The 26,490-nt window shown below is 38.2% G+C and overlaps 1 protein-coding gene across 1 annotated transcript in view; it reads right to left on the minus strand.

Moving 5' to 3' along the window:
- crim1 (cysteine rich transmembrane BMP regulator 1 (chordin-like)) overlaps window positions 1-26,490 on the minus strand; it is a 119,958-nt gene that overhangs the window by 54,163 nt on the left and 39,305 nt on the right. Inside the window, exons 3-5 of the mRNA XM_079632439.1 lie at window positions 5,371-5,613; window positions 2,746-2,866; window positions 636-757 (exon numbers count right to left, since the gene is read on the minus strand). Coding sequence (XP_079488565.1) covers window positions 636-757; window positions 2,746-2,866; window positions 5,371-5,613 — 486 coding nt within the window. The remainder of the gene's footprint in view (window positions 1-635; window positions 758-2,745; window positions 2,867-5,370; window positions 5,614-26,490) is intronic.

The following is a 26,490-nucleotide window of genomic DNA, read 5'->3' on the forward strand; positions in this document are numbered from 1 at the left end:
TACCAGACTGTGCTTCTTTATTTTCATGTCTAAGAGTGTTTTCTCTCTATTTGTCAAAATGAAGAAAGAAAATGCAACCTATCTTTAAATTCAAAAAGGAGGAAAAATACATTCTCACTCATATAAATAACAACTCACAAATTTAAACTGAATGTTGACTTAAAAATTTATAAAATCTTAAATATACAAATTAATTTTGATGATAAAAATTATAGAAATTATAAGAAATTATCAGATAAGAAATGATAAGAAATAAGAAATTATTAGAATGTAGCTGTTAATGCTCTAACAACAATGCTTAGATGACATTCACTTGTGCCTTGCACACACACATAACATAATTTGGGGAAAAATAATAAGCGATGCCTTTCTCGAGTTTGTTAAAGCCATTACATGTAAAATTAATTAAAAATCCCTCCAATTAAAATTAAACAGCAAATTGATTTTGAAAGAAGAGCAACACAAGTAGTAAAAGTGTGAATTTCCTGTACCCTATTGTGTGTATTTTCTGGGTAATATTCTGCTGAGGCCGGTCACTATGGCAGCAGCGACAGGGTTCTGCCCACTGACTAGACGACCTTCCCAGTGCACCAACACAAAAACACTAATTAAGACACACAGAAAACAGAACCTACCGTTGACGCACTCAAACACATCACAGCACCTCCCAGGTGTTCCGTCACCGCGGGACACAACCTGAGGTGAAGTCCCTGCTGAGCACTGCGGGAAGGTGCAGAGGCCAGGCAAACACTCACATCTGAGTAGAACAGAGAAAGAGAGAGAGAGAGAGAGAGAAAGAGAGAGTCATGCCTAATACATAACAACAAAACACTCTCTCCGGACACTCTGATGTTATTAACTTTCAGTGCTGAAATAATCCAATCTTAATACTTAGGGGAAAAGTGGTAAAATAGGGAAAATGTTTACGTTTTTTTGTATAATTGTTTTTGTCTAATCTGGATTATAAGCATGAGACAGGTGTGATGTCTAACCTAGACTGTGAGTATGAGACAGACGTAACATCTAACCTAAATTAGTCTGACACGTTTACCAGTCTAACCTGGACTGTGAGTGAGAGAAAGGTGTGCCTAACCTGGACTGTGTGTGTGAGACAGATGGGACTGTCAGACAGGTCTAACTGTGTAACCTGGATTATAAACATGAAACAAGTAACATTTTACATGTATTGTGAGGATTGTAACGCCTAATCAGGATTGTGAGCATGACAAGTGTAACGACTTAACTTGGATTGTGTGAGTGAGACAGGTGTAACAGTCTAAGTGGGATTTTGAGAGTGAGACAGGTGTAATGTCTAATCAGGATTGTGAGTGTGAGACAGGTGTAACTGTCTAAATGGGATTGTGATGAAACTGGTGTAATTATTTGCCTCGATTGTGAGCATGAAAGAGATAAAACAGCCGTACCTGGATTGTGAGAGTGAGACAGGTGCAACATCTAATCAGGATTGTAAGCATGAGACAGATTAAATGGTCTAACTGGGATTGTGAGAGTGAGACAGGTGTAATGTCTAACATGGATAAAGGTCATGAGAGTAACGGTCGGTGTTACGGTCTAACCGGGATTGTGAGAGTGAGACAGGTGTAACGGCTAATCAGGATTGTAAGCATGAAACAGATTAAATGGTCTAACTGGGATTGTAAATGTGAGACAGGTGTAATGTCTAACATGGATAAAGGGCATGAGAGTAGGTGTTACAGTCTAACCGGGATTGTGAGAGTGAGACAGGTGTAATGTCTAATCAGGACCATGAAGATGAGACAGGTGTTACGGTCTAACAGGGATTGTAAATGTGAGACAGGTGTAATGTCTAACATGGATAAAGGGCATGAGAGTAGGTGTTACGGTCTAACCGGGATTGTGAGAGTGAGACAGGTGTAATGTCTAATCAGGACCATGGAGATGAGACAGGTGTTACGGTCTAACAGGGATTGTGAGAGTGAGACAGGTCACAGGTGTAATGTCTAATCAGGATTGTGAGCATGAGACAGATGAAACTATCTAACTAGGATTGTGAGAGTGAGACCGGTGTAATGTCCAATCTGGATCATGAACATGAGACAGGTGTTACGGTCTAACCGGGATTGTGAGAGTGAGACAGGTCACAGGTGTAATGTCTAATCAGGATTGTAAGCATGAGACAGGTGTTACGGTCTAACCGGGATTGTGAGAATGAGACAGGTCACAGGTGTAATGTCTAATCAGGATTGTAAGCATGAGACAGATTAAATGGTCTAACCGGGATAGTAAGAGTGAGACAGGTCACAGGTGTAATGTCTAATCAGGATCATGAACATAAGACAGGTGTTATGGTCTAACCGGGATAGTAAGAGTGAGACAGGTCACAGGTGTAATGTCTAATCAGGATTGTAAGCATGAGACAGATTAAATGGTCTAACTGGGATTGTGAGAGTGAGACAGGTGTAACGTCTAACATGGATTGTTGGTGTTACAGTCTAACTTGGATTGTAAACATGAGACATGTGCTACGTCTATTCTGGATTGTGAGCACAATACAGGTGTAACTTCTAACTTTAATTGTCAGTGTGAGACTAACCTACATACTGAACACCAGACAGATATAACAGTCTAACCTGGATAGTGAGTGGGGGATGTAACAAAAAAAAACATACCTAAATTGCAAATGTGAGACAGACGTAAGGCCAGACCTGAATTGAGTCTGAGACATGCCTCGACTGTGAGTGTGAGAATGGTGTAACATCTAACCTGGTAGGAAGGGTGCAGCAGCCGTCCGCTGTCAGTCTGAGCTGAGTCTCATAGCTGTCTGCTGGACACTGGACAGGCTTCACTGGTGGACACTCGACTGTGCTGCAGTCGACACTGAACACTGAACACAAAACAAGAGATAAAACATTTATCACTCCTCATCAAACCTCTAATTAACACACCTCATCAAACTCTCATCCAAGCAAATGATTTACCTGCTAAAATCACACCATAAGACTTCAACACATACTGTTTACAGTGCAGTAAACCGTGCAGTGCAGAGCAGTCATCATATAATGAAGGTTTAATACACACAAAAAAACTAAACAAAAAACGTGGGAAAACCAAACATGAAAAGCACTTCCTGCAGGTTATTAAGGGTTACACCCTTAAAGGGATAGTTCACCCCCAAATGAAAATGTTGTTTCTTAAATGTTACTTACCCTTAAGTTATTCCAAACCTGTATGAGGTTTTCTTCTTCTTCTGTTGAGTACAAAAGAATGTTGGTAACCAGACAGTTGACTGCACCCATTGACTTTCACAGTAGGAAAAAACAAATACTATGGAAGTCAATGGGTGCAGTCCCAATGGGTTATCATCATTCTTTAAAAAATATTTTCATTTTGCGTTCAACAGAAGAAAGAAACTCATATAGGTTTGGAACAACTTGAGGGTGAGTAAATAATGTTTGGGTGAACTATCCCTTTAAGTAAATTTTCTATTTCATGTTCAACTTTACTTGTTTTTCAAAAAAAGTGCACATACAAAAATAAATCAAAGACATATGTGTCCTATCTACCAAACTGCCCCTTGAACAGAAACACCCTTGAACTTTTCAACAGCCCATGACTTTAGCGTGTCTCAAAAGCTTTGGCAAACTCCCAAATAACTTTTTTACGTATTGGGAAATGAATTACAGTTATTTTTTTGGCTATCTCTGCTCAAGCCTGCCATATTGCAGCAAAATATAGCATGACAGAAGAAGATATATTAAAGTTAAGGTACTATGACAGCATCTTGAGATAGCCTGCAAAGAATTCAAATCTATCACTATCAGGATCCTGGTGTGGATCCCCAAGACTCCACAACAATCCATCTATTACTCTAGCAGGAAAAGAATTTGATGTTGCAACAAAAGTTGACACAGCATGTTTTTTTTTTTTTTAAACATATATACAGTATTAGAAAGACCATTGTAGAGGGATAGTCTCCATGAAAATTATGTCATCATATCCTCACTTTGGAATGTCATTCCAAATATGCACATTGTTCGTTTTTCTCTTTGAAGAATCTTTACACAGTTCCTGCCAAACACTGATAGTGATCAGAAAGGTCAAAAACGGACATGAGAGAGAGGATTTCCATTTTTTGGTTGAAATATTCCATTAAACCAGGCTAGTGGAGACTGGTTTGTACCAAGCGTGCCACACAAGCCCTGAAAAGTGAAGCCAAAGCGTCTCGATCGTCCCCCGGTGACTGGTCCTAGTATAGGTCATAAACCCCGCCTCCCCATGTTATTTAACGGCACGTGAGACCAACTAAACAATTAAATTTCACTTCAAATATCTTTTTTCCAAAGATGGTTTCTGTCATTTACTGTAGTTTTTATCACTCTGTGTTTTTTTAAAAAATAAGTTTTTTTTTTTCACCAGTTATTTGATGCGGTGGTGTGACGTCATGATTGACAGCTGTGATTGACAGGTTCTCTGAGTGAAGTAGTCACTGAAGCACCAACATTCTTTTTTCGGGATCTTCGCAGGACTGAGGAGATTGGAGTTTTAAATGTAATATCTAAATTTCAATAATTAATTTTAAAAAGTGCAGGAGCGTGTGCTTGCGATTGATTCTGTGAGAGTGAGGGCGGGGCCTTGATTTCGCGGCTTTACTTCCTGCTCACTACTGCGCAGACTCAGGTCCCGAGATCGCTACTGCGCAGACTCAGGTCCCGAGATCGCTACTGCGCAGACTCAGGTCCCGAGATCGCTACTGCGTGGACTCAGGTCCCGAGATCGCTACTGCGCAGACTCAGGTCCCGAGATCGCTACTGCGCAGACTCAGGTCCCGAGATCGCTACTGCGCAGACTCAGGTCCCGAGATCGCTACTGCGTGGACTCAGGTCCCGAGATCGCTACTGCGCAGACTCAGGTCCCAAGATCGCTACTGCGCAGACTCAGGTCCCGAGATCGCTACTGCGCAGACTCAGGTCCCGAGATCGCTACTGCGCAGACTCAGGTCCCGAGATCGCTACTGCGCAGACTCAGGTCCCGAGATCGCCACTGCGCAGACTCAGGTCCCGAGATCGGTACTGCGCAGACTCAGGTCCCGAGAACGGTACTGCGCAGACTCAGGTCCCGAGATCGCTACTGCGCAGGCTCAGGTCCCGAGATCGCTACTGCGCAGACTCAGGTCCCGAGATCGCTACTGCGCAGACTCAGGTCCCAAGATTTTTAGTGCCATATCGGGACATTGGAGGCTTCACTTCTCACCAATGGAAGGGAGCGAAGGGGCGTCGTCCATCTTTTTTTTACAGTCTATGTTTTGGTTGATGTTCACCGGCAAATCACATGGTGTGAAAAATGGAATCAAGAAAGTCACATTACTTAACTAAATATTGGATTCTTTACCTGGTTTGCATTCGTAGAGATCACAGCACTCGCCGGGTTTGCCGGAGCTCTTGGACACCAGGATGTTGAGGTGCCCGGGCTGGCAAACTTTCCTAAGACATCCTGCTGGGCTGCACACACAGCGGCTGGGCAGGGGGCAACATTCACCTGGTGGAGCGTAGCCCTCGATTAATATGGAGTCCTCAGGGCAGCGTGGAGAAAACTGCACCTCACACCTCGCCTTAGAACAGTCGGGTCTTTCCTCTACGGAGAAAAAGAGCACAACTTTTGTCATTAATGATGTTCAGCTATGCTTAATAATGATTATTTTCCTGTGAATAAAAACGGGTAAATAAAACAGAGTAACTCACCGGTAACCTTATTAGAAACTGCAACATGGTTTAAATTGAATTGTAAGAGCGATTGTTAGACTCTCACAGATGTAAGTGAGATACACGATTCAAATCAATAACCAAAACAAGCTGTTAAAGAAAAACCATCTGTCAGAACTCAAATCACAAAACTACACGTGGCGATACATATGTGGAGTATTCCTTGCATTAAGCCTCCAATACGAAAATACAAGGTATTTGTCTTCATGTTTTTTTTGTGACAGGCACTGTTTTACCAAGAGACAGACTAGTTTGTCATGTATATGAGATGCGACACAGTGACATGCCATTTGTCTCACATATGCAAGGGAATAACATCTAAATTACCACATTGTCATAAAAAAACAACTTTAATTCACAAAAGTTTAATTGCCATATGTATGTAGTTAGTGGTTGGTACAATCTTTGTTATTAGAGGTTGGTAAAAAAAAGTCTCATTTGATCAGAAATACAGTTAAAACGTCATATTGTGAACAATTGTGTACAAAATAAAATGTCTCTTTTCTGTTTTAATATATTTTAGAATGTAATTTATTCCTGTGATGGCAAAGCTGAATAAAAGTGTTAGATCCTTTCAAAACAAATTATATTATATTTTTGACTGGTTTATTCTCAATTTACCTGCCGGTAATAGCATATGTGTCATACATTTTTTTATATAACCTATATACAGTGTATTTTCTCAGTTTCATTCTAGTAACAGACATGATACAAGTAGGGGTGACTGACATTTCACTACCGCGCAGGCAGAACGATGAGCAGCAGCTTCCCTCCCTTTTTCTGAACTGAATATTGACCATGCAAGTCAAAGTCCAGCGTTTTATGAACACACTCAATTCGACCTTCCTTCATTCAAGGCATGATTGCTTTTATTCATTCTTTACAAGGGAACAACAAGCTAACAAAGGAGAAAGGCAGAGAAATTGAAAAGGTGCATGGGAGAGACATAAAAAGAACCACAGAAAAGAAAACTCATGCTGATGTGAATGTGAATGAATGGCAAATGTCAGCAGGAGAGAAACGGCTGACATGCTGTAATTCTCCTGTTGCTTGTGTTCTGTCTGATAACACTTGGCAGAGGGGTGTGTAATAACACTAAACGCAGCACTACATGTTAAAACACAGGCGGCAGTATTAATAGAGCCAGGGCATCTGAGTGTGTAATTTGAGTAGACTGATCTGGGCCATATTGTGGGTTTTCAATCAATATACTGTATGCAGTTTGAAAGGGAGAGTTCCCCCTAATTTACTCACCCTGGTGTTGTTCTACATTACAGCTGTATGCCCTTCTTTCTTTTATGGACCGTAAAATAAAGTCCGACTTGCCCTCATCTCTATAATTGGCAGTGAATAGCGACCAGCATTAAGCTTTTAAAAAAAGATTCAAAAGTATCACAGAATGATCCCATGCGACACGTGTCGTGTATTCCAAGCGTTCTGGGGAAAAACAATAGAAATCCCCAAAAAAAGTATCCGTGTACTTTCTTCATTGAGTTAAATATCTCCAGAACTTGAACAGTAAGAATTACAGTTGACAGATTTGAACGCGATAACTTCTTGTTACGACGAACACAACGACATGTATTCATCTCAGAGAAGGTGGCACATGGGTTGTATTTCATGTTGCGTTTTTGTTAATCTTGCTTTCTCATAACTTGTGTGTGTTTTTCTGGGCGAGACAGAGTGAACTGCGACACTAATAGTCTCACGAACGCGCACATCGTGCAGGTGTACGGAGAACACCGAAGGCCAAGGTCAAGAAATCCGTTAAATAATACATTCAATTTTGGTTTGTTTTTCACCAAACCCTATCGTATACCCCCAGAACACATGGAATACACACAGCACGTGTTGCATGGGATCATTCTGAGTGAGTCAAACTCAAGAAAAAAGATCCATTTTGAAGCTTGAAATGACCAGTCTGCACAGAATAAAGAAAAAAGTCTTCAATTACTTTTTATGTTCCATGGAAGAAAGAAAGTCACATATTTGGAACAACATAAGGATACATAAATGATGATGATATACATTTTCAGGAGAACTATCCCTTTAAAAGACGTCGAGAGCCCTTCCCTCAGAAGCACAAGTACAGTATATAATGATCAAACAATTGCTCTGAACTGATGAACAGCAAGAAAAAAATGCACCGCAGGGCAAAACCACTGACTTTGTTGACTGAGGTTACATACTACATAACCATTACTCTGACACTGATTAATTAACTAGCTAAACTTATTAAAGGCAATGTACTCCAGCCATTATGCACATTGTTACCGCTTTGTTTGATCTGGTATGAAAATCAAATGTGATATATGAAATGCATGTCTTACAAAGAGGCTGTGGCCTATTATTGCCTTTTGATGTGTTATGAGAGTAGAGTCCTCCATAGAGGTACTGCTCTTTTGAGAAAAAAAAAGAGAGGGGGTGTAATTACCTCAAATGACAGAGAGAGAGAACATAATGCTTGTAAATTCACAATAAGAGCAGTGAAGATAGATACCTCTTTAAAAAGCTCCTCATATTTAAGCACTGTGTTTATGTGTCATTATACAAGCGCCCAGGCTTTTTGTTCTCGCCAAGGATTTAGGGGCAATTATGACGGCATTATTTTTTGTTTGCTGGCAAATGCCACTTGAATGTGAAATGACTTGATGTTGATACATGGAGATGTGATGGGTGAAAATGAGACGAGAGTGAATAAGTGACACGGCGAAGTGTCAAATGAGGCCACATGTAACAGTCACCAAATGAGACAGAACATCACAACACCTCGCAGTGATGGATGTGACATTTAGTTTATGCTTTAGAAAGACGCTTTTATGGGAAGAGGCTTACAGTACATTCAAAGTGCTTTTATTAGTACAGTATATGTGTTGCCTGGGAATCGAACCCATGACCTTGGCGTTCCTACTGCAAAGCTCAACCGTTTAAGCTACTGGAGACAAAAAACTCATTGTGTAATTTTGTGTACTTGTTCTTGGAATAATGTGTACTTGTTTAAACTATGGCCATTAGCAATTTAGTATTTCTTAGTGGATATGACTTCAAAGGGGATAAAACTGTAAGAGTTCATTCAAAGTTCATATGTTTATATGGGTCTCAAGTTGCCATTTAAACATTTTTCCGAGAAACAAGCACAAATAAAAGCTCCTCCATCTCCTTTCATCATCTGTACATCCTCTCTGATAAAAAACATCCCAGAACTCTCAAAATATTCAACAATCCCCAACACATCAACAAATCTATCCTTCAGCTTTAGCTATACGTGTTCTCTCTCTCAAGAGTGCAATGCTTTAGATAAACAGCCGTTAATTTGTTCTTATACCCAGAGCACAACCCAGCCTTGCAGTGTACTATACATACATCTTATCTGGGAATATTTCTACCCCAAAAGGATTGTGGGAAATGCCTCAATTGACTTCCCCTTAACTGTTGTGTGCTGAAAGCATTCAAGTACTTAATATAACTACAAAACACATTCAAGACTTATAGTGACTATGGTAAAACTGCATATTTAAAATGGACTGGTTGATGGGTTGCTGTATAATTAAGCTGGTTTTGGTTCACTTTATATCGATCGTATGTGTTCCTTATTCACTCAAACGTCTGTCTGAATGTGTAGCGATGGTACTAAAAAGGGACGAATTTAACAACACAACATACACCAATATTATAAAACATATTTATTATGTTATATGCAATAAATTTTTTTTATGAAGGACTGAGAATGTCAAATAAATATAAAAATTTCCATTGGACGTTGATATATTTATTGACATATTTATTGACATTTTGGTTCATTTATTGACACTTTTACTTAAATATTTATATATATATATATATATATATATACAGGTCCTTCTCAAACAATTAGCATATTGTGATAAAGTTCATTATTGTCCATAATGTAATGATACAAATTAAACTTTCATATATTTTAGATTCATTGCACACCAACTGAAATATTTCAGGTCTTTTATTGTTTTAATACTGATGATTTTGGCATACAGCTCTAGCCTGGGTTTCCCCATACTGCCTTTGCGCAGCGCGATTTTATTCACACTGAAAGGCAGTCTGGAGACCATGGACCAGATTTTCGCCTCGTTTAGGGAACCAATCACAGAACGGGGAGGGAGCAGCAAGACGATGACGACATGCGACACAACTAAGCAGTTTGTTTATATCTATGGAGTCAACATGGCAGCAAACGCGAAGCTACCTTTTGATGCAGCCTTAGATATTGTTCTAAGTAGTTTAGAATGCAAGTTTATTTTGAAAAAAGAGCAGCTTTTGGCGTTAAACCATTTCTCTGCATACGTCATCTGGTATAATGGAAACGATTGGCTATGAGCTACGTACAGGCGCATTTGATAGACATTCTTAGCACCCAATAAACGGCGCCGGGCATTCGTAAACCACGCCTCAAATACGAGAAAATGCACATGTGGTTCCCAGACCCAAGTCTCAACGAGAATTGGGTCTGGCGTTAGCCAGGCTAATACAGCTCATGAAAACCCAAAATTCCTATCTCAAATTTATTTATATCTCATATATATATATATATATGGTGCTCACAATCCTCTATAATAACTATACATTAAAACATTTTAAATTATACAAAATTTTTATAACCAGTATAATGTACAGTTTAAAAATAGATATTCATTTTGAGGTATTCTCAATATTTAACAGCGCAGCCAATATATATATATATATATATATATATCCAAAAACAACGTATGAAAAATATTAATATTATTGTTTGCTAAATATGACATTTAACAGTGGCCAATAAATATGCAATACCAACCGATATGGATAAATGAAAAGTCAAAAATTGACTAATAACCGACAGAGTACCAATATACAAAACTGCTGCTGAAAACACCAAACTTAAGAAAATGTACAAAACAAATCTACTCAAGCCTAACTGACTACTAGGTTGTTGGACCCTGACTAACTGATCACCACGACCCATCCATTGGCAGTACTTACTGCTCGCTGGGCCTTAATGGTTCTTATTAATTGTAGCCTGATGAAAGAAAAGGTGAGAAAAACACTTCCTCACAATGCGTCCCCTCCTCCACTACGACGAGAGCTACTGCTCAGTTCCTTTTTCATGTTTTTCACAGCCTTCGCTGTGATTTCTCGTTTGACAATGACAGCTGTTCACCACTGATCGCATGGACTTGGTTGCCAGGCATCTGCTGCTGAGATGGAAACAGATTGTTACATATAAATTCAATCTGGGAGCAGCCTCGACCCCTGGGCTTATCATACTTCCACCTCCGAAGATGCGACAGAACACCATCTCCATCCTCTCACCGTAATGAAGTCCAATAACACCTGGGACAGTGCGAGCGCACAAAAAGATGCTAATGTCCATTTAGATACCAGCAGGTAATCTATACAGGTTCACATCTAAGACTGAAACATCAGGAAATGAAGTTAAAACATTGATTATTGTGCTATAATGAGCTTATTCATACGGAGCACAGCATTTTGGCCGATAAAAAGACGCAACGTGCAGAATTATTGCCTATAGAAAAGCTGTTTTTCAAAGCACATGATCAAATCAGCCGTCATTGATGGAGACAGGACTCTGGCTGAGAGCAGCAGGTTGGCTTGGCACTGTAAAGTCATTACTTGTTATTTCACAGAAAAAGTCCAATGGATCCACGGAGACAAGGGAGAACGTGGCAGAGAAAAGAAAAGTCCATGGAGAGTATAGAAAACCCAACAAACTGCAGATGAACAAGCAGACAGCTCTTACTAAGTCTTCAAACAGTCTACATCACTAATTCCACCTTTAATTACTACATAATTTTACAACGCCATTTCAAGAGCATCACGATACTGTTCGACAGCCTTCACACAGTTAAATGTCATGTTTTTTCTCTGGTTTGGAGAATGAATCTTAATTTTTGATGACTTCAGTCTTGTTGTAAACCTCTATTATTCTCCGCCTACATCACAAATGAGTCAGTTAATCAAAACCCACACCATGGTTACGTTACAGGCTTACATGAAAAAATACATGAAAATATATATATATTTTAAAATACATCTGTCATGTTATGACATATCCTTGTCACGAGAAAAATAAAAAAATATATAATATGGATGCTGTTTATGATCACTAGTTGCAGTTTAGTACCTTGTTCAATTTTGAATTTTATGTCATCTACAATATGCAGTATACATATCAAATATCCAACATTTAGTACAAACTAAATAAAATATGTTATAAAGGGCCGGTTTGTATCTGTCAGTTCACTTGGTCTTTCAACAATAGTGGACGTGCAGTGATAAGTGATATATTTATTGAATTTGTATTATATACACTGCTGTTCAAAAGTTGACAGAACGACATTTATGATGTTACAAACGAGGATTTCAAATAAATCCTGTTCTTTTGAACTTCATATTCATTAAAGAATCCTGAAAAAAAGTAGCAATAAGAAGTATTATATTAATATTTAGAATGCTTTCTGAAGTGACACTGAAAATTTAAATTAGAGTAATGATGCTGAAAATTCAGCTTTGCCAAATGTGTAAATTACACATTTTCATAATATTTCAAAATATTAGTGATTTTACTGTATTTTTGATCAAATAAATTCAGCCTTGGCGAGACATACACACACACACACACACACACACACACACACACACACACACACACACACACACACACACACACACACACACACACACACACACACACACACACACACACACACACACACACACACACACACACACACACACACACACACACACACACACACACACACACACGAAGCCTGAAACGCTGCATTGGAATTCATGTTTTTCCAGAAATGTATCTATCTAGCTTGTTCAAAACTTGTACAAACCCCAGGCTTTTCCTTGCACATACAGTACATTTCAAAATGAACAGTTCCATCTTTGAATCATAGAGCTAAAAACCATAAAAAGCATTTTATATCATGTATAAATTAATTAAGAACATCAGTCAAACTCTGATTTACCTTCCCACATGTCAGCGATCCATTTAAATGCACAACGACAGAGAGAGGTTTGATGAAATGTAAATAAGGAAGGTGATAGATCAGCCTTCTCAGCCTAAGGCAAACAAGAATGAGGAAAGATTCGAAACGGTTCGTGTTTTTCTTCACTGATGGAAGCTGCTCTGAAAGAACCGAGGTACATCTGTACACAGTGTGCAAGTAAAAGCACATTAACACTGGAGTGAGTTTAGCTCTTATCCAGAACCCAGTGAGCTGAATTCATATATATAATTTTAAGGCACTGGTTCTCAACTATTTCCCTCCTTTGTCCAAGATAATATTCTTAGGCCCTTTGGTCTTAGTTGATATGTACTTCTATTGTAATAAAAATACATAAAATAAGCCATTTAATGAACATCTTTATTTTTTTAATATAATTAATAAAAAAATATGGCCTATTGGGGCCCTTCAAGAAGTTTGCTGAGGCCCTCTAGAGAGACCCGACATGCTGGTTGAGAATGACTGTTTTAAAGATACGCTCCTGACATAGCGGATAACCAGGTTGTGTTCGAAATCGCACACAACTTCTTGCTATAAATTGCATTGCATATTACTGCATTGTATTGTAAACTTAGCAATATGCTAATTATATTTGAATCAATGGAGAGTTACTCTTTTATAGTAAAGTATACTGCATTTAAATGCATCTTACAAATAAAGATTCTTTATTGGCATTTACGATTCCATGAAGAACATTTAAAACCATTAGAACCCTTCCATTGTACAAAAGGTTCTTTTTAAAAAGGCTTTTTAGATTATTCAAAATGTTATTGATTCCTTAAAAATACTTTGGGGAACCCAAAGAGAATTCGCTGCAAAAATCCTCCTTTTGGAAGCTTTATTTTTAGGAGTGTAGACACTCAAATGCACTTCCATAATTTCACACTGAATCCAAACCAAACCAGTGGAGAGACACATAAAGAGAAATGAATCAAAATGAGAGAACATAGATACGGCCCTCAGATGACTCATTACCGGCGCTGGTTAATCGAGACTGTCAGACTGAGCTCTCTACAGTCCAACAACTGTCCACTCCACAATACCCCTGCCCCTGGAGAACATCACTGACACACTTCAACCAACCCATTATACACATCTGGATTTGGAGAGCCTAATGGTGCACATCTGTTGAGTGTGCATGCCCAGCAGCGAGGGTGATTGAAGAGCACGTATGGACCAGCGCACACACGCTTTATGCCACGGCCCACATTTGCTGTGAAAATCATTCCATGCTCAGAGGTGCTGTTAACACATCATCATCATTGAGCATCCATATGGACACGGCAACACTTTGTCCCCGAGTTTCGTTTCTTTGGCAACCATTTACAAGTGTGTTTGGTGAGCCCTTACACACTGAGGTGAAAAACATCTTAACACGTTTGCAAGATGACCACGTAAAACATTAGATGAGGGGAAAAAAGGTCACTGTATGAGGGAGAGATGTTTCTCTTTCCAGAGATGGTAACTGTGAAGTCCACTGTGATTCAGTATTCATGAATTTCTAACGTAGGTTCTTATGGCATCGCTATTTCTATCTAAATTATTTAAAATGCAATTTAGCTTGAACTCATGTGACTTTTCATATAGCCACCATGAAATCAAAATTGACAATTCATATTTTTTATGGTATATATTATAATATTTATCCATGCACATATTTTTCATGTGCCATCTTTATCTTTAACAAAGGTGTAAACTTTACACCTGTAAACCATACTTGAGTAAAAGTACAGATACCTTACAGTGAAAATGACATAACTTACTAGTCACCAATTTCAATATGACTTGTGTAAAAGTCTTAAAGTATCTGATTTTTTACAATACTTAAAGTCCCCCTGTAGATAATAATTGTATCCCTTAAAAACTCATCTTTGATCACCAAAATTACCAAATTTTCCTTGAAAAAATGCCGTAAAATAGCTTGAATGTTACTCTACACCCTTGCCTCATTTAGTATACGCGGTTCTGTGAATATGCAAATTAGCCCCGTCTCCACTCACTCACGCTAGTTTAGAGATCACACGTTCATGTGATTGGTAACAAGGTAGTTTGTGACGTCAGAAACACCAGCTATTTCAAACCGCGTTTTTGAGACTGTCTTTGGTTCACTGCAGTGTTGAATTTGCACATTTGTCTTAAAGCATATTAAAAACACCACATTGACATATAAACAACATTAAAAGCTTGATTTTCATCATATGGTGACTTTAAGTATTTTACTCATACTGAATGTAGGCTCAAAGATGCACCGGTCCTCAACATGCCAGAGAAAAACAAGAAACGGTTGATTTGTTAAGGGAGCAATAACGTGTCAATGTTCTAAAATCAAAATTAAAATGCACACCTCTAAATTGCAATAAATCAAAGTTGACAACAGTCTCTTTAACATCTACAAACACACTCAAGTGCTCAAAAAGGGCAATATAATGGATAAATAAAATAATGATAAGTAGATAAGATGATAAGATGTCACAAGAGACTATCACAATTCCCTTTTCATGTCGACTTTAAGTGTTTGCGCCAAAATTGAAATACTCTGGGTTTTAAAAGCAGGCTCTACATTTAACATTCAGCTAAATAATATAAAAATTTCTATCCAGTTTACCAGACTCCCAGACCCCGAATCTCTCCCCGGGCCCCACAGCAAAAAATGCACACTTCTATGGGTGTGTGTGTGTGTGTGTGTGTTCACTACTCACTGCTCCTAATGTGTGTGCACTAACTTGGATGGGTTAAATGCAGAGGACAAATTCCGAGTATGGGTTACCATATTTGGCCTTCACATGTAATTTTCACTTACACCTGGTTGTTAGCGAGTTTATCTAAAAACCACTCCGAATAATGACACATTTCTGGCACTACGCCACCAAACTGAATATTTTAAGAACAAACTTGATGGGATGTTTTCATGACAGATGACATCTGTCACTTACACACTTCAAAATTTTGGCATCTTCATTTAGATGTGGCATGAATTTGTGTGTACAGACACTCCTGATGCTTGAAACAGCGCTAACTATAACATTCTGGCACCTCGTGACTGTAAACAAGACAAATGAATGCCAAAAGTTTAACAGTAGCGACCACAGATGTATTATAGCTGGCAATTTGCAAGTAAACCGCCATTGGCGATGGTGGCATGTTGTGTTCGTACACATTAGCGACTACTTTTAAAATGTTGCTATTCAAAAACAAAACATGCATAAGAGAATACAGTTTTGTAAGAAATAATGTCCAGTAAATTCTCAATTCACCCAGCATCAACAAGTGCGGTGAAAAGTTAATTTTCTACAAGGCTATAGTTCAGTTCCTCTGGGGCTGGTTGAAAGATGGTTTGGTCGAGCAGACAATGAGAAAACAAGGCGAGAGCGAGAGCGAGAGAGAAAATTGAGGGGAGTTCAGGGACCGGTTTTACAGCCAGATAACTCGCCTTCGCTGTGTAAGCCACACACCCCAGTGAGCAGTTTACTCTCCATTAAATGACACAAACACTGACCCAGTGCCTGGCTTTCTCTCACAATACAGGCTTCTTTACCAGACAATAAGCTCAACATTACAGTTCACTGATGGGGAATCAGTCAGCTAAGTGCCATTGAAAGGATTATTACGGTTCTCTCGTAAGTACCTGCTCTTTGGGGTACGTAACTTCAAATAAGAAAGCCACACAAAAAAAAGATAGCAAAATACGGAGGACTGTCTGGTACAAAAAAAAAGCCGTTTTAAACGTGTAAAAGATTACCCTGAAAGTAGATCTTGTTATGGAACAGACTGTGCGGAGGAATAAAGCTGTGAGAACACAGGAGGATAGAGAAGTGCAGCCAGGTGTGGCTTTGCGACTTCACACAAGCTCTATTCTTCGACAATCTGGCCACTGCTGAGGAATATAACGCCCAGCACAGGGAGTGTCTGAAACAACAGCATTTCTATCTGTCAGTGCTCTGCTCCCATTAGCCCCATCAGTAGCTTTTTTGTGGAGTGTTAGATTACAAGGTCCTTGGAGAGCGTGGTTTCTTTGTTTATCATCGGGTCTTTAGAGCTGACTGCACTACGATGTGTTGTCAAGAGCCCTGCAAACTAGAATAAAGACAGATCTTGTTCCAATGAGGCGCTAAGTTTGGGACCATTTGGTGTCACCAATGGGCGCTTATCATCCTACCTTGATTTAGTCATTACACTTGACCAAATTAGTATACTTCTAAGACAAAGACAGATTTATTCTAGTAGCAGGATCCACTTAGGTCTGAAATGTACTCCATACACTTGAAAAATTATTGTAATTTTAACGGTATAAAGTGCTACTGTAAAAATCTGTTCATTTGTTAGCGGTAAGTTCCTTTCCTATATACGGTGAAAAACTGAAATAAATCTAATGGGACATTTCATGTCATTTTTACAGTAAGATACTATTAAAATGTACTGATTTTGGAATGAAAAAGAACAAGTCCTCTTATAATTTAAAGTGAAAAACTGTAAACTGACAGCATTCCTGTGTGACACTTCAAATTTAATGTTTTTTTTTCCATTTAAATAAACGTTGTTTCTTAGTTTTTTCTTACCAGTTATGTACATAAGGATTCCATGTTAAATGAATGTGTATTGCATTATTTTAGTGTCATGTGTGTTACAATGATGGTGTCTTGTGTTTGTTGGAAAGACACTGTGTGCTTACTGTACCTCAGCCTGTGGAAAAGCTTCTTGTGATGAGCTTTGATCAACCATGTGGCTTTCTCTTTACCACATGTGTTTTTTGGTGGTTGTCAGTGTACTATAAAAGTGCAAAAAAGATTCTAATACTTCAGTATGTTGGTATATTAATATTATATCAGTTAATGATGACAAAAATTACGTCACATGGACTAGGGTACAGTAGCGTGCAAAGGGGCTAAAGGCACACAAAAAATTAGCTTTCACTACTCCCATTGTGTATGGTTGCATAAAATATATATCTATGTTTTTATTGAACATTGATGGGGCAACAGCTTTTGTGTAAAAATAAAATGTATGAGGTGGCAATGTGGGCCTTTTACCCCACACACGACATTTAGCTTTAGCATTGCAGTAAAATGGTGCTTTAGTTGGAATAAGCACCATTTTTTTATAGTACATATTCTTTATTTCCATCTCCTGTCAAGGTGCATCAGTAATTTGAAGAGAATCTTGCTAAGAAAATTTGACACCATCCATGAACCATTCATAGAATGTTTTATGTATATTGCACACAAAATGGCAATAGCTTTTTCAAAACAGCAAGCTTTAATCTGATTGTTTTGTACAAAAATTCTGGCAGTCAGGGTGCAAACGACGCGTTTACAAGTTCCCAGGCTGATACAATGGACACTTCCAAGGAAGAAATGATGACTAGATTTGACAGTTTGTGAGGTTTGTAGCATTGAATTTAGTTTGAGGCCTTTAGCAACAAGAAAACAAGATTTCCATGAGAACACCTGTATATTCTATATTTTACTTTGTCAACAAAAGGTCAACTTTTTGGTCCCTTTACATGATAGTCAGATGACGTTTGACTGAAACAAAACTCTTGAAAGATTCAATTAAGCTGGCAAAAATTTGGAGATTAATTCTTCCTGCACCCTGGCTGCCAGAAATCACATAAAGGCAGCCAATTGGATCGCAGCTTGCCAGACCGAGAAAGTGCTTCCCGTTTTCGAGTGGACTGTTTGCGATCTGTGTGCTGGGGCTAGGAAGCATTTAACTTCAGTGGTTGAGAGCTTAAGTCTCCTCACTACAGCCCCAAACAGATCAACAACAGTTTGCAGAGAAAAAAACGCTGACTGAAGAGAGATTTGGCAATCCCCTCCACTGACAGACTGATAGCCACTGCTGAGAGGAGAGAGATACAACCGATAAGGTGGATTAAAAATCTTATAAATGTTAACAATTTCATACAGTGCTGACCGGATGTCTGAGACCACACCAAATATCTAGGATGTAAAAAAAAAAAAAAAAAAAAAAAAAATTCCCCCCCAATTAAAAAAAAAAAAAAAAAAAACATGATGATGAAAAAGCGACAATATGTAAGATTCTATTCTTCGTCTATGTCACTAATTTAGAATGTGGTGTATAATAAATGTGAGCAAAACTGATCGTTGTAATGTTTTCACATCATACAGGATGAATTGGATTATCAATGTAAAATACTACAAATTTCAGAGTTAGTGTGTTGCCTAAATGACTAGTCGACTAATGGAAACAAAATTAGCCAGGTTCATATACAGTATATACTGTATATCAAGTCAAGACACTTTTATTTATATAGTGCTTTTTACAAAACAGATTGTTTCAAAGTAGCTTTACAGTTATGACAGGAAAATAATGCAACAAAGTTTGTTTCGGCTGTACAGCTGATCTAGAAGAAAAGAGTGTCATAGTCCAGCTTATGCAAGTTATGTGATGGGTCTGAAACTGTGATGAACTGTTGTAAGAAAGTTATTAATTTAGTTAATTTATCTATACAGCTACTCTGGAGAAAACAGTCATGTCATAGTCCAGCTAAGTTCAGTTCTCATATAATGGTATCAATGTAGGCAGATCAATAATATTGTTGAATATTAAGTGTCCCCAACTAAAATTATTCATATATATATATAATGTTGTAAAATTTTCAATAATACATTTTTTTATTATCTTTTTTTAATCTATATTTTATTCTTGGCCTCAAAGAATCTCACTGCATTTGCTAACTTCTGAATACCAGAATGCTGAATATGGGTAAAGAAACCACTTTCACCTTGAAAATACCAAAATCAATGTTATCTTCACCTGAGAATAACCCCAGGATTTGAATACACTTGACTGCTCTGTAACTAATTCAAAGCTGAGCTGCTCTTTAGAGATGCATGTGCCACGCAGGTCTTGTCGCGTGGGCATGTGGCGCACTTTGCATTGCAGGTAAATGCTGAGCAACGCTCTTCCAGCAAACACTATCATCTCTCTGACAGTCGAACCGCTGCCTGTTAGACGTTTGACACCGCAGCTGTTCAAGTGGAAGAGAGAGAGCAAGATGTGGACAGACAAAAAAGGGAAAAAACTCAGACACAGTAGGAGGCAGGAGATTCGAAAACCGCAAGAAAACAGAGGCAGAGGATAGAGCATGATAGATGTACAACAACGCAAAGATAGCAAGAAAAAGAGAGGGGGGAAAACAGATGGAGTGAGGTGACAGAAAAGAAAGAGAAAGCAGACAGACAGGCAGAAAGAGATCTGCAGCTCTCTGGCCCATAGCCATGCAGGGTGAGGATCAATCTGTCTCTGACTACGCCAGAAGTCTCCATGAATAATGCAGCCTCATTCCCAGGCGTAGTCCTGCCTGTAATCTGCATAGCGGGAATGACTTTACCCCCAGGTTGCTGTTCCGCACAACCACCGCCGGCCTTTGTTTATTTATTTATTTACTTTAGTTCATCAGGACGCGCAGACCCGTAAGATCACACTCATTTCCTGACAGCTGAGCTCCCAGTGCCGCACGGACATGAGACACCCATGAATTACAAGGAGCGCTGAATTTCTTTTCTGCGTTTATTCCTTGTGTGTGTCTGTGTGTGCACTGTGCATAAAAAGAGGAAATCGGCATTCATTTCATGAAGAAATGTCCTGGATTTCACTCCAAACTCAAAAGAATACAATATGAAACTATATTCAGCATAAAAAATTACACCTATTTTAGGACAATTGAGATTACATTGCATCTTGTCACACTTGAATGGTTAAAAAGCACTTGAATGAATGATAGTGTGATCATATTTAATGTAATGCTATGCTAGCCATAGGATGCCATTAAAAAAAACAATTTTAAAGCTTGTTTCCTCCACAGAATAAAAAATAAAAAAGGTAATTGCGACTTTTTATCTCGCTTTTATCTATTTTTTTCCTCTGAATTGCGTGATATACAGTCACAATTCTGTTATAAAAACAGAATTGAGTGATATAAAGTCACAATTGCGAGTTTAAAAGTCAGAATTGCGTGATATAAACTCAAAATTCTGAGAAAAAAGTTAGAATTGCGAGATATAAAGTCCAAACTGCAAGAAAAATATCAGAAATGTGATTTTTTTTAAACGTTCGCGCAATTGTGACTTTATAACACGAAATTGTGACTATATATCACACAATTCTGACTTTATAACACGCAATTGCGTCTATATACGCAATTCTGACTTTATAACACGCAATTGCAACTATATTATGCAATTCTGACTATATAACACAATTGTGACTACTGTATATCACGCAATTCTGACTTTATAACACATAATTGCGACTTTATGTCACTCAATTCAGACTTTATATGGAGAATTTTTTTTCAGAATTACAGAATACAAAATCTTTATCTTTTAGATTTTTTCATTCTGTGGCAGAAACAAGTTTCCAAAAAAAAACAGATGCTGTGTTAATTCTGTTACACATTTTTAACGTGTTCATTAACAAACTTAACGTTAATTGTGACAGCACAAACATACACATCGCATTCAAGTAGCTACTAAGAATGCTTAAGCGAATACATCTCACCCAAACGAACTGTTATTTTGTGTACAGTAGCCGTCCTTGAGCTATTCTTCCATGCAGAATACAAACAAAGCTATTTACAGTGATAGCACAGCTTAGCTGGCTTAGGAGAAAGTTTGTCATATTTTAAATATTCTTAAAAGATTAAAGTCTTAAAGCCTGAGAGCTGAGGTGTAGTAAACAGTATACATACTCCACTCATCTGCTTTCTACTCTGTGAAACGTGCTAAGAGTGAGAACAACACCTGGAAAACCCGGGTCCTGTCTCAAGTTTCTCCATCGCTTCCCGCCAGGTTTGCTGTGTGTCTGTGCTGTGTGACCTTACTTTATGTGTCAGTAAACGAGTATGTCTGTTTGTGTTTGAGGGGTGGAGATCTTCAGGAGCCAGACGGATTAGTGTGCTTCTATCTTATTAAAAAACCTTCAAAATTGAAATGCACAGCCACTGGATTTGGCTTGGAATGCAAAATGAGTGATTTCAGCATCGCCTAAAACCACGTTTCAAACATCCCATCCCTTAGAAAAAGGTGAACCTTTGTTTCATAGAAACTCCCCCTTGGCACAATTTGTGTTATGTTTTTCAGGTTAAGACAACAGATAAGAGTAAAATGGCAGAAGTTCAATAAAAAGGATAGAACAGACCTTTCGAATACCTTCATCCCCTTTGATACTGAGCTACATTCATTGAGCTACACGGCTAACATGATTATTTCTTACAGATGTAAAGTGAGATTTCCCAACTGAATTCCTCCAGAGATTAAGTGTCCCCACCCCAAAAAGTGAAGAAACAAGCCTTAATCATTTTTTTTTAAAGTTAAAGCTAGTCATTGTTTTTTGTTTGTTTTGTTTAAAAATAAAAATAAAAAAGCACACTTTCTTTGACTGTTCTAACTGCATACAGAGTGTTTTAATAAACACCATTGATTTTCTACCGCTTTCTCGTCCGTAAAGTCTACCAATGCATCGATCACAACAGTCGGGTCATGGCACCAGATCTAGAGAAGCTTGCCTACTATCTAATATACTGTAGCAAACACCTGTACACTGATATAAATCTCTTGATTACTGATGAACTTCACGGAGAAACAAATCATGGGATGTAGCTCTTACAATAGGAACAAGAGATGGATTAACCCAAAACTTGAAGCTGAAAACAGCCGTTTATATTCTTCAGAGTATTTCCCTGCAAGAACTGGTTCTTATCGTAGCTTGATTTGAATGGCTTGTAGAAGGTTCAAGCTGGAGTGTCCATGATAACTAAAAGGGAACTTTTTTTTTTTTTTTTTACATTCATGTTGGTTTTATTTTGATTGAAAAAATATATAATTATATGAATATTGATAATTGTTATATTATTTTCAAGGAAAGTTTTTATGAATCAAAAATGTCATGTAGTGTAGACATCAAGTAAAAAGTAAGTGTACACATCTTATTCAGTTTATTATGTTTGTGTTTTTAAGTCAGTGTACGTATGAATACATTTTTTTTATGTTTTTGCTACAGATGAATAAATTAATACAAAAATCACAAAATATGCATCATTTTGTAATCATACTTTGTAATCATCAGGCATAATCATACTTGGTTAACAGGGTTCCCATCTGACAAACCAATGGAAATCTGCTTGGTCAATCACCTGGACTACCAGGGTGGGACTATAGTCTAATAGACCATCTTGGTCAAGCAGATCAAGTCTGACAGACCACAGAAAGCCAGTCAACACGTTCCAAAACAAGTTTGAGCACCATAAGCCGGTACGACATGGATATTCCAGCAGGGACTCTGAGACTTCGAGATGCAAAGGGGAAATCTTCTCAACATTAGAATTATCACACTGGTCCATTATAAACCATATGTAAAGTGGAGGGCATAGCAGGAGAGGGGAGGAACGTAGGAATACTTTCAGAATGACTCTTTTCCTCAGTACTACACTCCACCTACACATGGTGGGAACGCATTTGTGGGACCATTTATGTCATTCTAACACCCACAAGTTCTCTCCACAGACTGTCCTGCTCTAGTCCCTGGGTCTGGGAACCAGTCTTCATCAAAAGTAAGACAGTGAATGAGTCATCTTGGGTTGAAAGGAGTGCTGGAATGTGATATGAGCGGTTCAGATGGAAGAGCAGATGAAATAGCTCAGCCGAGAGTGTGATTTAAAAAGGTCCTGTTCAGAATGAAATCGGCACCCAGTGTGAGGAAATGACTTGAGAGATTGCACAGCGTTGTGTTAAAAATGAAAATAGAAGCTTAGGATTCTTGGCTGCAGCCGTCTCATTTCTGTGATCTGGGCACTTGAGTCCCATTTTTCCCAAATCATTCAACTTCATTATGAATAACTACTTCTTAGTGTCTTTTTTTACTGTAACGCAATCATCACTATTACAACTGTTCATACTCGAAGTTAAAGATTTGAACAAGCCTAGAAAGTTAAGTATTAAACTTCTTGTCTCGCACTATTTATGCTTCAGACGTGAATGTCTTAAATTGAGTGGCTTTTTGAAAAGAGGTGTGCTATACCTTTCCAAGTGTGCAGACTTGCACTTTGAATCCTGTTTTCAAAAGTTATCCATCAAGTGTAATTAAAAAAATAAAAATATCATTATCGTCTTGGTGTAAATTACAAAAACACACATTTTTGAAAAAGTCATGCACAAGCGTATTATGTGTTCAGTCTATATTTGAGAACACCATTCAGAGTGCACGTTTTTGAAAAAAATATCATTATCGTCTCTGTGTAAATGACAAAACCACAAATTTTTGCTTATTATGTGTTCAGTCTAAAGGCACGTAGTGTTTCTTTACAAAGCGACATCGCCAACTACTGGCCTGGCAGCAGAATAAAGCGTTTTTAGTCATTTTCGCAGATCTGTGTGAACGAGGATCGTTTTGACACGATGTCTTCTGTATGCAAAAGTCGTGTAAACATAGCCTTACTTTTCTGCATGTTTCTACATGATTTTGTTGGTTGCACCACATGACTAAGAATTATTTTTAGATTACTGTTAGGGCTGACCCTTGATGGCCAACTAATCGTTTTTCGACAAGAAGAGGCTTAGTCCACCAAAATTACATTAGTAGGTTAGTCTCAGAAAGAAAGAAAATAACTCCATAGTAAGTGGCGAAGTCGCTCAGTCCGTGAGGGACAGATTGTTAACGACGGGTCCTTGTGATAATTACAGTATGTTGTGCAGGAAATCCAAACATTCGCCTATCATCCATCGACCTCATATGGCTTATCATTTGAAACATGCAAGTAGTAACTTCACTTCTTTCGGATGAGACGTGAAACTGAGGTCATGACTCTCTGTGGTAATAAAAAAATCCCATGGCACTTCTCGTAAAGAGTAGGGGTGTAACCCCGGTGCCCTGGCCACATTCCACCCATTGGCCCTTACCAATCATGGCCTCCTAATAATCCCCATCCCCTGAATTGGCTCTATCACTCTCTCTCCTCTCCACCGATAGCTGGTGTGTGTTGAGCGCACTGGCGCCGTTGTACTGTGGCTGCCGTTGCATCATCCAAGTGGATGCTTCACACTGGTGGTGGTTGAGGAGAGATTCCCTGATATGATTGTAAAGCACTTTGGGTGTAAAGTAGTAAATATGAAAGCACTATATAAATGCCTCATTCACTCATTCATTCATTCATGACTGCTCGCTTAGTAGTAGAAGTAGTATTTTTTTTCTGATAACAGCGGAAACAACTTAAAATAATCAGTCATACTCCTACAGATCAGAGTAATACATCATTCTACTTTTATTTGTGTAAACTCACAATAACACAAAAACGTTGTGCTTTTGTTAAATATAGAAAACAAACAGGACACACTTTCTACCGTCTCTGTGAACTTTTGCCTGTGCTTTGTGCTTTTTTATATTAAATTCTCATTAAGGTTTAATATATTTATGTAATTTATGTAATTTAAGTATATATTTAAATAATTAAATTAATATAAACGTGCAATTAGTCGACTAATGGCTTAAATGAGCGACTAATAGTACTAATATACTTAACATTCTTTTTTCAAAATGTTTAACTTTTAATTTAATTAGGATAGTTGCATCCATCCATCCATCCATCCATCCATCCATTCATCAAATCAAATCAAATCAAATCAAATCAAATCAAATCAAATCAAATCAAATCAAATCAAATCTGAAATCATTTTTAATTCTAACTAAAACTGCTCATAAAATGCTCATCATTTTATATATTAATGAATCTGGTCAAAGGTCATCTTACCCCTAAAACTGTGAAAATTATTCTTTATTATAATTACACAATTCTAATTTTCATTTTTTTTTACACACGCCTAACTAACTGTTAAATTGGCAGAGCATTTGATTATCAAACTAATCAGTCGTTAGCCAACTTCAGTTTGTTATCATCACTCTCACACCCTGCAGATCTCGACAGCCCGTCTACGCTTCGAAAACTAATCCACGGCATAAAGCGTTTGATGAAAGGAAGGAAACAAAACAATTCTGTGAGATGACAGAAAAATATGTGATGCGAAGTATGATTCATTACCAAAGTGACAAAAGAAACACTGCAAGCTGTAGACATCTCATCTCCACATTATTATAGGCTGATAAGAGGCGCTTTTAATGCAGGAACCAATTATGAGGAGCGACTCGGTCTGATAAGCCATCTGCTCAAACATCCAAACACTCCGACAGTGGTATTACATGATGAATCAAACATATTCGTAATGCTAGCACAATCTTTTCGGTCCCCTCCACAATAAACTAAAACGTTACGAAGACAAAAATCACACCGTTAACAGCTTTGTCACAATGCGTCAGCCCAGAAAGTTGACATCTACTCTGTCCTTCACTTTTTCTCTCTTACACTCTATCCTGACACTGTCTGGCCCCCTCATTCTCTGCGTTTTAAAAATTGTCCTTGATGCGCGTCATCCCGCTACCTGCTACAGCGCCACACTTCCTGCATTCCAGCATGTGGGCAGTCATGCAGAACGCAATGCCACTAGGACTCAAAGTCACCAATGATTTCCCAACATGTGTTCTGCTGGGTTATTAATAAACACTGTGGCACGGAGCAAGGAATGGCACTAAAAGGGCTTACACGGCCTGGAAAACAACAGGGGCCAAACAGAAGAGCATCTGTTTATGTGTGTTGTGCAGGGCTGGATTGCACAACCCATTGCAGA

The sequence above is a fragment of the Phoxinus phoxinus genome (genome assembly GCF_949152265.1).
Source record: "Phoxinus phoxinus genome assembly, chromosome: 13".
Taxonomy (NCBI): domain Eukaryota; kingdom Metazoa; phylum Chordata; class Actinopteri; order Cypriniformes; family Leuciscidae; genus Phoxinus; species Phoxinus phoxinus.